The following is a 13,891-nucleotide window of genomic DNA, read 5'->3' as shown; positions in this document are numbered from 1 at the left end:
TTCAGACCAGGGACACGTGAACGGTCGTTCACTTAGAGTTTGTATACTCTAGAGGAAATAAACTTCCTCTGCACAAGGTGCTGTGTGACCCCGTCACACACATAATTGGATTTAGCAGGGCTCTGTTTATTCAACGAGTTCAAGCGTATTGCAGAAGTGGCCAGTCCGACTGATATTGTTTACCAGTCCGACATCGACGATTTCGTGGCGTACGAGAAGGTCAACTTTGGCAAAGATCTCACGAAGGCACGTCGTGAAAGGTTTTCCTCGTGTTCCTGCACAAGCATGGCGACTGTGAACGTGACTTCAACTTGAAGCCTATGATGAAGAGGAACTATGCAATTGCTGATGCCGCGGAGCTCGTGTTCTAAACGAAGTTGAGCTTCACAACGGGCTGTACCTCTGTGCGGCCTATAACCACCAGTTTGTTGGTCACGCGTTTGTTCTTCGTGTTTGTCGTGGTTGACGACTTCAGTACGACCAAGACCAGGTCATGCGTCCTACATGGATTAACTTCATCGCTTTCATTCGTCCATTCGTCACATTTACGTAGATGCCGATGGTAGGAGTCGGTAGGGATTTCATCGGGTTTGTCTTATCGATAATAAACTTTTGTTGTCTTTTGCGGGGATATTATATATATTCATGTGCTTATTGCAATTCGGTAATTAGACGAGGGATACCTCCGTGAGGAGAAAACCTTTACTGCGATAAAAATTAAAATTCGCATTTAGTATTGGCACGCTTCACGCATGACGAAATACTCATATAATAAACATAATGCTCTTCTTTAGGTAGTTAGAGATGTCATCCTAAGTTTGATCCTGAGTTCTCTGAACTGATGCTTGTCTAGCGCCTTAGTAAATATATCAGCCACCATGACTTTTAGTAGACGACGGTGAACTCCTGTCATTCTACTTTTTTGTACAAAACAGAATCGAGTGTGTGCATGTTTAAATATCCTGCGAAGTTCTGGGTTAGAGCAGATCTTGCTGCAGCTTTGATTGTCCTCGTAGATAGTGTTGGGTGCGTGGTGGTAAAGCCTAACTCTTCGAGGAGAACCTTGAGGAATATCATATCTTGCATGCAGTGACACAACGCGAAAATTTATGCCTCTGTTGCCGATAGCATCACAGTGTGGAGTTTGCGTGAAACCCACGAGATTGGACTGTTCGTCAGCATGGTAATATGTCCGCCACCTGAGCGTCTGGTATCGCTCCAATTTGCATAGTCGGAGTCACTGCACGCTATCAGGCTGTCGGCTAGGTTCTGTGGTGTGATATCGAGTGATCCAGACCATATTCGTTTGTGCCTGACAGGTACCTAAGACCTCGAACGACAACGTTCCAGTGCTCCATTCCTGGATTAGTTAGGAATTGACTGTCCTCACGCAAGTAGTATGCCATATCTGGTCGAGTGCCTACCATGAGATACATGACACTGCCAACGGCTTCACGATACGGAAAGTGTTTCATCGCATCTTTGTCTACTTAGCTGCTAGGTTGGCTGTTGCGGTGAGTTTGACGTTCCTGTCTGCTGGAGTAGCAATAGGATAGGGAATGTAGCTGCCAAAACGGTCAAGGACCTTCGTTGCGTACTTGTGCTGGTGGATAAATATCGTTCGGTTGTTACGGTCTCGCTGAATGGACCAGTCGTGTAAGTATATCGCCTCCCCTAAATCTGTCATGGAGAACCTTTCGTTAGGACGGATTTCAGCTCACTAACGAGAGCTGTTGTCGGTGCGATGATCAGCAGATCGTCGACATACATCACGATATAACAGGTGGCACCGGTACAAATGCGGCTGAAGATGCAGCGGTCTTCATTAAATTTACAGCATTCAAGACCCTCTAGGAAAGCAGACAATGTCTGATACTAGACACGAGGAGCTTGCATAAGTCCATATAGACTGTTTAGTAGCTTGCACACGAGGTGCTCCTTTTCCGGGATTGTGAAACCTTCCGGTTGAGCCATATAGATCTCCTCTTCTAAGAAACCGTTAAGGAATGCTGTCTTCACATCCATCTGATGGATTTCAAGATCGACAGGGCTGCGATAGTGAGAAGCAGTCTAAGCACTTTCATCCGGATAACGGGGGAGAAACTCTCGTTGAAGTCAATTCCACATTTTCTGGAGAGAACCCTTAACCCTAGGTGCGCTTTGAAGCGATCAATCCTACCTGTGCCGGTATACATGACTACAAAGGCCCAACGGCTTGTTAGAATCTGTTGTTCTATGGAAGGAGGCATCAATACCCATGTCTTATTATCCACGAGAGACTTAAATTCCGAAGTCGCTACCGTATACCACGGCTCAGCGTGAGACGTCGGCATGGGCACTGGATATGTAGTGGGGTCGAACACATACCGAATTGCTAGTAGCGTGTAGAGCAACGTCTTATATTGCTCCTGCTCCCGTAGATCTTCCTCCGCGTTGAAGGTTACGTCCACGTCGTCGCTACGACGGGTCGCTTAGATGCAGAAGAAGCGATAGGATCTATTCACGTTTCTGTTCGAAAGGAGTATTGTATGACGTTTCGATCAAGCGCCTCCCTGAGTGGCGGTAGTGTACGCTGGGTTGTGTCGGCCGCAACTATGAATGTTCAAGCGAAGGGACAGGGTGTTGCATGTTCAGTGTGTTGCGTCTACGCTTCGTGTGATGTCCCTGAGGTGGACACCAGGTTGGCTAGCGAGGGAAATTCATCCTCTTTAAAGACTTCATCTCTACTATAGAAAATGGCATGCGTGTTGAGGTCCACCAGGCGGTAACCTTTCTTATGGCCATGTATGCGTAAGTACACGTATAATCGAGCTCTGGCATCGAGTTTGTCTCGGTATTGCTATATAATGTGTACAAACGCGCTGCACCCGAACACTTTGATGTATTCATCAATGAAATTCGGTTGTGTTAATGTTCATACGGCGTGCGTGCAGCCGTCTTCGAGCTAGGCGTCATGTTGATAAGTGTTACCACGCGACAAACACACTGTGCCCATATTTGCTTTGAAAGTTTGCGTCCAATAGCAGTGCTCGAATCCGTTCCATGATTGTCCGCTTGCGACGTTCAGCCACTCCGTTCTGTTGCGGAGTGTACGCATGTGTGAAATGTGCGTGAGTTCCACACTTCTGGAAGAGTATCCGACCTAGGTTTTAGTGTTCTTTTTCACTGTCTGCTTGAAGTCGCTGGATATCATGACTTTCAATGATGCGAGTGCTCAGCACAGTGACATCCCTTCGGAAAAATGCACAGGGCTTTTCTCTTGAAGTCCTCGTTTCCTTTATACAGGTCTCTATGATTCCGAATTCGGTAAGAGGACATGTATCGAGAAAAGTCATCGATAAAGATCAGAACGTAGCAACAGCCAGTGAGGGTAGGCACGAGCGGTGGACCACAGATATCGGACCGAACCTTTTCCAAAGGAGATTTTGCATGTTCATTTGTTCTATTTGCTAGAAGGGTGAGCGGTGTGATTTTGCTAACGTGCACGCTGTGCAGAAGAACTGAGCTTTCCGGTCTACAGACGCAGAGACATCGAGTTTGCGAATGGCTTGGCTCCTAGACAGGTAATGCAAGGTGCGAACGTTAGGATGCACAAGTCTTTTGTGTAAAAGCAGAAATAATCGTTGCTTACCTGAGGCCACGAGTGCCGTTGCGGTTGTCACTGGTTGAGCGTGAAACTGATACAGAAGTGGTGTCGGCTTTTTTGGCTATGGGTCACAGCCTGAGTCACCATACAAAACTCAAGGCTTTTGTGACCCGTCAGCGATACATGTTTTAGGAGGTTAGGGGAAGACAAATAACCTGCATAACCGTGTTCATTTGTGTCAAAAACTGTTAATGTGAAAACGTGTGATTGAATGTGCCATGTCAAATCGTGTTAAGTTCGCATTACTTGCGGCTTCAGCTAGAGCGACGGGTCGGCTTCTTTCGTGCTGGCTCGGCACCTCGTTTCTTTGGAGCCCGCATGGCTGGCTGCACGCTCTCCGGTAGCTGAGTTGCTTGGTCCGCGCTCTCCGTTGGCTTTTCCATGCTCTCAGAAGGCTGCGTGGCCTGCTCCTCGCTCTCCGACGGCGACAGGGGGCTAAGTCGTCGTCGTCAATTTCCACGCCAACCTTGGCGGCTATTGCTTGCACGAGACCCTCTAGTCCCGCAAGCGTCTTCTCGATCTTCACGAGACGGCCCTCTTCCTCTTGATCTTGGCGGGGCTCTTTGGGCTGTACGCAGCGCCCGTAAACATCATACATCTTCTTATTCCAGGACGTACCGCTTTCCTGGAGATGCGAGACGATAACGTGGGTCCGGAAGCCACCATATGAGAGCAACTTGCCGCACTCTACACGCGCGTCTCCGCGTTGTACCAAATACACGCAGCGGAAGGTTTGCGTGGAGCGAGCAGGCTGTGCGTGATTCTTCGGCACCTTTCCAAATGAGGATGGAGTGTTTACTAAATTTCTATGGCGCTATCATTCGACATAAAAATATAGCCAGTGCAGCTTTTTTGTTATTATATGTTATTGACTGTTATACAGTGGTGTTATACAACGTTAATCACTGTCACCTGTGAATTACTGTCACATGTTATTCCCTGTGAAATGTTGCGCTTGCTCCTTTCTTGCTAATCCGTTTTCTTATGGCGTCGAGTGTCAGTCGCAGCTGCTGGCGCTTCTTCTGCAGTATTTGAGCAACTGCATCAGGTGGCAAATGGTCTTTGGCAGATAGAAATTCAATTGCATCATAGAAAACCTTGCGCCACTTGTAGTACAGCCGTTCCGCATCGCTCGATCGCAATTTTGCCCCACAGCGCGACTCCAGACCTGCACAGCTGGGCCACCGACGATACCCTTCGTGTACTCCGCCCAGACCTCAACCACGGACCGGGCAAGACGGTACGCAGTCGGCTCCGACTGAGGCTCGCTCAGCTGTTGCTCTTGGTCTGGCGCTAACACCAACTGCAATCGGCCACTGACAAGCCAGCAAACTAGAGTATGCGTAGCACGAAGAGAGTCCTCAATAGCCGTCAGTCGAAACCCAGTGCTTGACAAATTACTTTCCAAAACGTTAGTAAGAATTGGTAAAGCAGCACGCACAGTAGTGATCAAACCAGTATCCGGTTCACTCTGAAGTCACTGCAGCTGTAGTTTTGCAAACGCTTGGTAGTCATTGGTACAAAAGAGAGTTTGCTGAAACATGGGGTGCTTTGGATACGCCTTTTAAAGAAGCACAGAGCCTTGGAGCACCACATCGCGCAAACTAACCAACAAATTAAGAAATCCTTGGCCTGCGATGTGATGAATTTCTCCACTATCAAACAAAGGCTGCACACTATCAATCCAGGGGAAACCCGTTGCGCGTAAAGTCTCTGGAATCGAACATTCCGCAGGTGGGAGAAAATACTCTCACCCCCTGCATTAAAATCCGCTAGCGTTCTGACAACATCACGAGGCAGAGTAGTCAGATAGCACCCCTCCATCTATTCGTTATTCCACCGTCCTCCTCTCCGAATGCTGGCTTCGGAGGCTCCTTGAGCTTCTGCTATCACACACGATCTTGTTCTTCGGATGTGCGTCACCTATTAAATTAATCATAAACAGTGTTAATCCACGTGATGTTAAACAGTGTGATCACAGATGTGAATTCGTGTGATTCCGTGTCACCTGTGAAATCACGTAACATGCTAACGAATGTGATATGTGAAAACGTGTCATCCAAAACCTTTTCACTGTTGACGCCACAACCTTCAATGCCTTCTTCAAGCCGCTAGCCTGAGCACTATATGAGATCTCGTGGTCCTTCACTTTGCCATCAATAAGCTGGATGTTATACCACGACGAGCGCTCGCGTAGATCTGGGAACGCCTCGCCGAGAACATGGAACCGCCAAAAGAAATACATGGCTAATGCCCCCATCGGACGGACCATAACATCTCGATGCCTTATGCAGCCACCATACTCGATCCTGCCGAACTGGTTCATCTTGCCTTGATCAATAACAGCAAGGGCAGCCACACATTTTGTGGGCCCCTCATTCGGTAGCTCCATAGAAAACAAATCCGGCAACTGGAGCTTCCTCGTTGTCTCTCCTCGTGCCATGAGCGCATGTCCGAAGAGTAGGTCGACACGATCCCGAAGCCCACGTCCAGAGTTCTTTCCATGAAGTACCCCGCAACATTCTTCAACTGAGCACGCGAATGGGTGTCATGAACGGTTCCCTTGCCATGATCATCAAACTTGTCACGCTTGCGCTCGGCTCATTCTCGCTTGTGTACTCTGAGAGGGCTTTGCCGCGTGGATGGGGAATGGGACCAACCCCCAGCGACTGCTGCGTGCTGTACAGGTCAACCAGCGCCTTCACATAGCCTTCAAGGCCCACGTGGATGCACCACCTCTTCTAGGAAAAGCAGAATCTTGCCCTCCGTGACGACGCTCCCGTCTACGAACTGTCGACTCGTGCACCAGCCCACCCACTCTTGTTGTTTTGGCTCGTAGCTGCGCCTGGTGTTCTGTGCGCGCTGCTGAAGGCTGTCCGCTACAACCTGCTGCACGGCGCCTTGCACGGCCGCGTTGTTGGCGATCGCTCGCGCTGCGCTCTCCGCCATTTGGCAAATCGTGGAATGAGTGGATGTGAGGTTTGTGGCGCCCTCTCCCAGGATACCCCCTTTCCCAGACTTTAACCAGTGTTAATTACATGCTTTCACATGCTTTCTTAACATGTGAAAACGTGTTATTCGCGACAACATGGAATAACATGCTTTGCTGTCGTAGTTGATATTTCAATAATAACATTAACCTCGGTAGATACATTGTGTGTCGAACATAATTTTATACAAAAACAGCCAGTGTCTGGCGTAATTTGGTGACCCGCTGTGATCCGTGTCACGACTTGGTCGCTGACACAGGTCAGTATCGGTAGCCATCGGCGCCTTGAGTTTAAATCGCTGTGCAGTTTGAATTGTACAGCGCTTGCAATCGAAGGTGAAGCGATAGTCTTGCTTCACGGCCGCTAGTTATCATCACTTCGTGGCGGAAAGACAGAAAATCTTAATACGAGATTGCAAAATATAAAAACAGCCAATAAACAAGCAAAAACATTATTAGAGTTACATAAATGGCACCCGTCCATTGTATAACGCGGTTAACCCTCAGTAGGTTACACACGGGTGAATAAAGCTCCATCTTCAGCAGCTCCAGGACATCTCTATCTTGACACGTTCCTCGGTCTGGTTGTGAGCGCGGGCGTTGTCCAAAATAATAATGGCATCTTACCTACAAAGTGGTCTTGGTAACCGGGATGAGCTTTTACAGCCTTCTAGAGTGCACATACAAAAACAGCATTAAAATCCATTTTAATGCTGCCCCAGAGCGTAGAGTAGTAAACTAGGTTGGCGCCATGGGAACCGACACAATTTACATGTATGTTTTCTTCCTTAAACGAAGAATCTTAATCACAGGTCGTTCTCCAACACGAGCACGTTCTTTAGACCGCTTACAATGTAAATTGTGATGAGTCTCATCACTGTATACCCTCTACGCTCGTGTTCCTGCAGCGCTTCACCGACAGTTCCTCGTTTCTCAATCTTCATAGCATTATTGCAGGTTTGTGGTTCAACACCAATCTGTCAAGGCTTTAATAATAGACATGGAAAAGAGTAAAATTATTGTTTTGAATCCTGTTTCGCTGTCTACAGCTTGTCACACAACTTTTTGCTAATAAGAGATGTACTGACGCTAACGCCAAAGTCAAACCGAAGCATGTCGCGGATGTGCGCGAGCCAGGGATCCCGAATACAATATATATCAACAAAAGGTGAACAAAGCAAATAGATAGCGCCTGACCTACTTGTCGGAGAAAAAAAATAATAATTGAACAACTCGGCACACAATAAACATTGCCGCTTCAAACTTGGCTTGTACTCGAGTTTATCTACAGCAGACAAGCATCAACAGTTGCTACGTTCCAGTACGAGCTGTTGGCACTCAAAAAGAGGATCATCTCGAGCGCCTGCGGAGAAAGACGGTGGCGCTCGTGACACAGCACCGATCTGGCCGAGCTAAACAGGCGCTCAACCACGTTTGACGTAGGTGGGATTGCGCTGAGCAGGAAAAAGTGCTGGGGGCTGCGTCAACCTTCCTGCGCTACAGGATCCGCTCAGCGAAGCTGGTGCTTTGCTCGTCGTCGAGAGGAGCAGCAGCGGCTGCTACGCGTCGAAACGGCTGCAGCTGCGCCTTCTCCGCAGTTGTCAGTCGCGTCGCCTTTCCGCCCAGCATCTTAACCACTGCGGACTCGAACTTGGGCGAGTGAGCGATGGGAGCGTTGGGTGCTAACATTTATAGCAGTAAAATCAAATAGTTAGTAGTTTTGGTCCCATAGCAATCCGAAAAAGACACTGACCGAGATAGTTTCCAAATGAAGGGTGCACTTCTAACAATCGGTCAAGAAGGTCTCGGGCATCGAGTAGCGTTAGGCCGTCGCTTTGCAACTTCTTGGAGATTGACTCCACATCGTGCAGCTCGTCGAAGAGCTTGCAAAGGCTGTGCGGTACGGTTTCGCGAAGGGATGAGGTCTTCGAGGTCCTCGTCATCCGGGGGTGAGGTGCTCGTACAGGCGGAAATAACGGGCGAGCATCTTGAACGTCGACGACCATCGCGTGTCTTGGCGAAGGACTGGCTGGAGAGCAGTTTTTTTGGCTGCAGAAATAGTAACGACATATTTAGTACTATCAAAAAAAGTAATACCAAAAATAGTACTCGTACCGGAGCTTGGCTGCTTGCTTAAGTGTACCAGCTTACGCATAAGCGCTTGGACTTCTGCCAGCGCGTCTTCATGGGGAGCGAGATACTCACGCACCGCGAGATTTAGACGGTGGCTTGCGCAGCCAACAAGTGGCACACCCATGAGGTTAGCCAGTCGTTTGTTGACTGCGCAATTGTCGTTAACTAAAAACCGCACATCGTCCAGGCTCCGTCCAAAAAATGGCAAAAACCGTGCGATAGCCGCTGCGTGGCCGTCTGCATTGAGCGCATCATCCGGCTCGTCAATTATCGGGGCCATAGACAGGAGCTGGAAGCGAGGGCCATCCGAGGACTCGTAGCATGCATACACAGCTAGGAAGTGCTCGGTGGCTTGGGTATAGCCGTCGATGACGAGGCCAAACGACTTGGGCATCCCCTCGCCGATGGATTTCTGGACGGCCTTCACGACGCTCTCCATGTCACCATAGAGCGTCTCGACGCAGATCGGCGGTAAGTTAGTAAACCTACATTTCATTCGCAGTTCGTAAGAACTGTGTATTATTGTCGCAACATGGCCCCTGTCACGGTCACGGTAACGGTCGCACCACATGACTTGTACACAAACTGCATTGCACTCTACCGGTAATTCATGCTCTCAATTGTATTATACTTCGAAGAAAGGCACCTCGACTACTGACTATAGTTGTTGATTGATAGTTGAATAACTACAGTTGTTGACTATCATACTACAGCCGTCGCAGAGCTCAATTGATTTCTATCAGCTCAAGACAACAAGCGGAAAATGGGTCCTAAGAAGAAACGCTTCCGACGCAGCCACGGCTCCGATGGCCGCTTTATTTCTTCCGGAAGCGCGGCCCAGCCAATTAAACGAGCCATGCGAGCAGAGACTTTGACATGAGAGGAGAAGCTGGCACTACTGCGCGAGTATTCGAATCGAAAAAGAGAAAAGAGCGGTCTTACAGAGAATTTCGCAAGAATCAAATGCGAATTCGCTACTATCGATCGCGTGGATACATTGAAGACGATGCTAATGATGAAGATACTGAACCGAAGACCGGCGAGATTACCGAACAGTACAGTGAGGAGCCAAGAACGACGATGACATCGAACAACGTCGGGAAGTGTGTAACGAGAACGTTGAAGAGAGCATTGAAGACGGTTGTGAAGGCGATTTGGAAGCCAAGAATTTTGAGCAGGAGGAAATTAAGGAGCAAACACCCACTGGAAGACTAGGGAACGTTGTGGCCTCCTACACTACGATACAACGGAACCTTCGCGTTGAGAAATTCCCGCTTTCGTATATTAAGTCGAGCTGGAACTTTGATGAAGACGACAAGCCTGCGTTGTGCTTGTTTGAAACGACAGATGGACGTGGATTTGGAGTAAAAACACTTGAAGAAATTCCTCGCCAGACCTTTGTGATCGAGTTTTTGGGCGAATTGATTGATGCAGACCAAAGAAACTTTAGGGGATACAAAGTATATCTTTGAGGTATTAGCAGGCGACAAGGACTAATGCTCCGCGATGTATATCTACCCAAACGATTTCGGAATGATCGAACAAAAATCGTAAACGCGAAGTTGCGCTATTCAACAATGTGCGTGTTGGCAAAATAAAATTATTAAAATTTGTCTATATCTTGGCACCATAGCGTGGGCATAGCAGTAACTTCGGACACGTTCGCGTGTCCTGCTACCCATGGCAGCAATGATGGCAAAAAATTATCATCCACTGGTGAGGGATGCGTCTTCCCCAACATGGTTTGTTGTGACGCATTCCATCCATACTGGAACATTTCGATTATTTTTCCAGTACGTACCTAGAGGTCCATCTATCGTTCGACGGGACGCCTGTGCGTCTGCAGTACCAGTACGATGTAAGTGTGAATGCCCTGAGCATGCGTCGCGCTAAGCAGACCGCCAATGACCGAAGAACGAATGCTGTCTTCGGTAGAATCAGGTTGGGCCGCTTTCGAAATATCGAACCATTGGGTACGGGGATGTTGAACTATCGTTTTAACTACAGCGTATAGTGATGGCTACAGTACTTGATAAAGTTAAGCATGGCATATCCATATTTTCTGATGGTAATTTCAAACAAGGTGAAATCTCGTCATTATGCAATTTAACTCATGACGGTAAAGCCTCTGGACAACTTAAAACCTGCTACGTGTACTTGAAAGTTCAAGACGGTGGCTCTTCCCAAATCCAGCTCTAACAACGGTGTCGCTTGGCCGACACTATCCCCGTATGAGCGTATAAGGCAGTTGCTGGTTTCCAGGACCGAAGAATCCAGAGTTATTGACACCGTGGACGGTACGTAAAACTTAGAACTTTATATATATATATTAGATTCGTAACATCAGTACTTGGTTCGTGCTGTCAAGTAGACTTGAAGATCCACCTGACTGGGGCAGACAACCACAAGCCTGTGCGGATTCGAATGCGGTTAATCTGGGTATCAGAACACGCATAAGCCGTAGAAATTTGTTCGGCTTCACTTAGTTGATCCTAGCGCCCAGGAAAGCCTCGAGGACATGCTACAGGAACGTTAATGCATTTCAAGTCAACTGAGTCATATAAGAGCTACTAAGAAAAGTCGGGTAGGTCTTCCGTGAGCCCTACGAAGCCAATTCTCAAGAGGTCGATTCGCTGTTACTGACTGCCACGGTGTGGAATGCGGAGATCGACTCAGAGCTTCTTCCTCCCCCGGGGCAAATTGTTTGCATCAACGGCTACACCAACCTCATTGCGTATAGAGGAGCAATTTGCCAGTTCACGACTCGATTGATCCAGCTAAGCTGGGAAGGTCAGGAGGATTAACCTCGACCCAATGATCCAGGTTCAATGGTCTTACTATGATTTTTATCATTTGAGGCTAGGATTATAGTTAAAATTAGGTAAATAGTACCGTTTTCTGAATGGGCACACAATTGCGACCTTCTAATTCCCTTCTTGCGCCATTTCGAAAGTGGAGCAGGGGAACGCAGGTAAGTTAACGACAAACCTGAAAGCGTACCAATGTGTTCGAGAAGAAAACGTAACATTATGCGATGCAGATGACAAAGCCGCAGGGCGCAAAAACATACCCCACCGGTGGGATGGAACTCTGGTTGGCTCTCACTACACAACATCTACCAAGCACCAAAACCGAATGGGAAGCTGTCGCTGCAGAGTACAATCGATCTAAAGCATCGCAATGGAGAACGCGAGATGCAACGAGCTTGAAGAGGAAATTTCGCAACATGTGTGCAGCCTCAAAACAGACCAGCACAGAGCTAGCTTCCGAAACCAGAGACGTGATGAGGATGATGAAGCAACAACGGCCCGTACATTCTCACCAAGTTCCAAGCCCTCGTTCAGGACGGCGAGCCGCGCATACGGTGTGTGTGGACGCACCAAAGCCGACTGAAGCGGATGACTGTCTCTCACCCTTTAGGCCTCATTACTGCGGCGAGCAAGGCGGTGGTCACTCAAACAAGCAGCATCGTGAGTTGTTTCAACAGCGCAAGTCAGATCGACGTGCGGCCCGACACCATCACAAAGAAATTTTGACAAACATTGCTTATCTAAAACTTTCCATGGAGAGTTTTTTTTGCTGGCAGAACCTCCTTGAGATAAACAAATAATACGCGAGGCACTCTTTGCTGAAGTTCCCGGATCACATCTCCCGCTTGCCCACATCGTTTACACAGTATAATCATCCTACCAATGCGAAGTCGTTGTGTCTAAACACATTCGTATCAAGTCTCCCTAGGGTCATGTCGCATTCTAGAAACTGATACAGTGGGACTGCAACCCACTTCGATGCTCCGCGGTTGAACATTCATTGGCTCAAACTTATAAAAATGATCCTTGGTATATTTTCACCAAAATGTCTGCAGCCTTTCACGACGCAGAATATCATTACCATAGCGCATAGTCTATCCTGCGTCCTTCTCAACCTACATAAACATTCGTCAGCAACGACTTTGCGCTCAAGCACCAGAAAACAAAAATCTATGGGATTAACTATTGTATTTTCTTACTAGCAACATCACTGAGACTAGTGCAATAGTTTATCACGGTTAAAAACATAATTTGAATTAGCAGAGCCCTTATCGTCATACCCACCTGAACAAAGAAACATAAGTAGCGGATCATGAGCCGACGATTCATACAAGTAATGCAAATATAGCTCACTCAGAAAAGATAATTTATATTTGTTTCTAAGTCTGAACGTTATCGACAGATTTTGACATGTATCTCAACTGTCATTTACCACATTCCGAAAATCATTTTCGATTTAGCCAAGGTGAAGTGGAGTAGCGGAATGGTGTGGGCTGAACTCATGGAAACGAATTCGGGACCTCGTCAACGGGCCTTTGATGCAGAACCCAAGGTGTGCGAAGAAATTGAAGCAAGAATCCAACAACTTCAGCTGTCAAGACGTGCAGGAACGCCAAGGTTGCAAAACGCTATGGAAGGATTTCGTCAGGCTCAAATTTTAACGCAGCAAGCTGACGACATCTGCGCTCAAGCTTATCGTGAGTTCTTAGCCGAGCAGCGGTTCCAACGGCATCACGAACAGAATGATCGTACCAACGCGTTGTGGCAGCAACTACAGGATCAAGTCCAAAGTACACCTGCGCCATCCAACACAACCTCGACATCGAATCGACCAAGTACACCTGAAGGTGTTGAAGTTATCACAATTGACAGTTCGGGAGACGAGAGATCGTGCGATGAAGGAGCAAAAGCGTAAAGTCACGGAGAAATCACAGTGATCATACATTTTTCCCCTTCGTAATCTTGTCATTTTTGAGGAAAACCAATCATACCATGTTGAATGCTAGTTAACGTGGGTTAAATAAATAATTAGTATTAGCTTCCGTAGGGTACCACTTTGAGAGCGTAGTCCAATGTTTCCTTTTTCTGATAGTCACCAAGCCATTTAGTGACACGTCCAGTGGTAGCTCGGACATTATGCTCTAAGCAAACCCACAAGTCTGAGTGGCCGTCCTGCAGTACTGGATGCTCTCCCGTACGTAGTTACCCTGGTAATACGAATTATCGGGGCCATAGACAGGAGCTGGAAGCGAGGGCCATCCGAGGACTCGTAGCATGCATACACAGCTAGGAAGTGCTCGGTGGCTTGGGTAT

At 47.7% G+C, this 13,891-nt stretch overlaps 4 protein-coding genes across 4 annotated transcripts; 2 read left to right on the top strand and 2 right to left on the bottom strand.

Moving 5' to 3' along the window:
• Window positions 1-7,441: 7,441 nt before the first annotated feature.
• On the bottom strand, window positions 7,442-7,579 carry PPTG_23438 (hypothetical protein; the record flags this gene model as incomplete). Its single annotated transcript, XM_008910602.1, has 1 exon — window positions 7,442-7,579. The coding sequence occupies one exon, from the start codon at window positions 7,577-7,579 to the stop codon at window positions 7,442-7,444; it is 138 nt and encodes a 45-aa protein (XP_008908850.1).
• Window positions 7,580-7,885: 306 nt separating this feature from the next.
• On the bottom strand, window positions 7,886-9,207 carry PPTG_13171 (hypothetical protein; the record flags this gene model as incomplete). Its single annotated transcript, XM_008910601.1, has 4 exons — window positions 7,886-8,317; window positions 8,389-8,528; window positions 8,600-8,684; window positions 8,751-9,207. The coding sequence occupies 4 exons, from the start codon at window positions 9,205-9,207 to the stop codon at window positions 8,133-8,135; spliced, it is 867 nt and encodes a 288-aa protein (XP_008908849.1). The 3' UTR covers window positions 7,886-8,132.
• A 2,741-nt stretch (window positions 9,208-11,948) lies between these two features.
• PPTG_23437 (hypothetical protein) lies at window positions 11,949-12,161 on the top strand (the record flags this gene model as incomplete). The annotated part of the gene is made up of 1 exon (XM_008910600.1): window positions 11,949-12,161. One exon carries the CDS (start codon window positions 11,949-11,951, stop codon window positions 12,159-12,161), a length of 213 nt encoding a protein of 70 aa, XP_008908848.1.
• Window positions 12,162-13,061: 900 nt separating this feature from the next.
• On the top strand, window positions 13,062-13,493 carry PPTG_13170 (hypothetical protein; the record flags this gene model as incomplete). The annotated part of the gene is made up of 1 exon (XM_008910599.1): window positions 13,062-13,493. The coding sequence occupies one exon, from the start codon at window positions 13,062-13,064 to the stop codon at window positions 13,491-13,493; it is 432 nt and encodes a 143-aa protein (XP_008908847.1).
• Between the last annotated feature and the right edge of the window lie 398 nt (window positions 13,494-13,891).

This window comes from Phytophthora parasitica (assembly GCF_000247585.1).
Source record: "Phytophthora parasitica INRA-310 unplaced genomic scaffold supercont2.38, whole genome shotgun sequence".
Taxonomy (NCBI): Eukaryota; Oomycota; class Peronosporomycetes; order Peronosporales; family Peronosporaceae; genus Phytophthora; species Phytophthora nicotianae.
The sequence above is the reverse complement of the archived record's forward strand: the minus strand, read 5'-3'. Positions and strand labels throughout refer to the sequence as shown.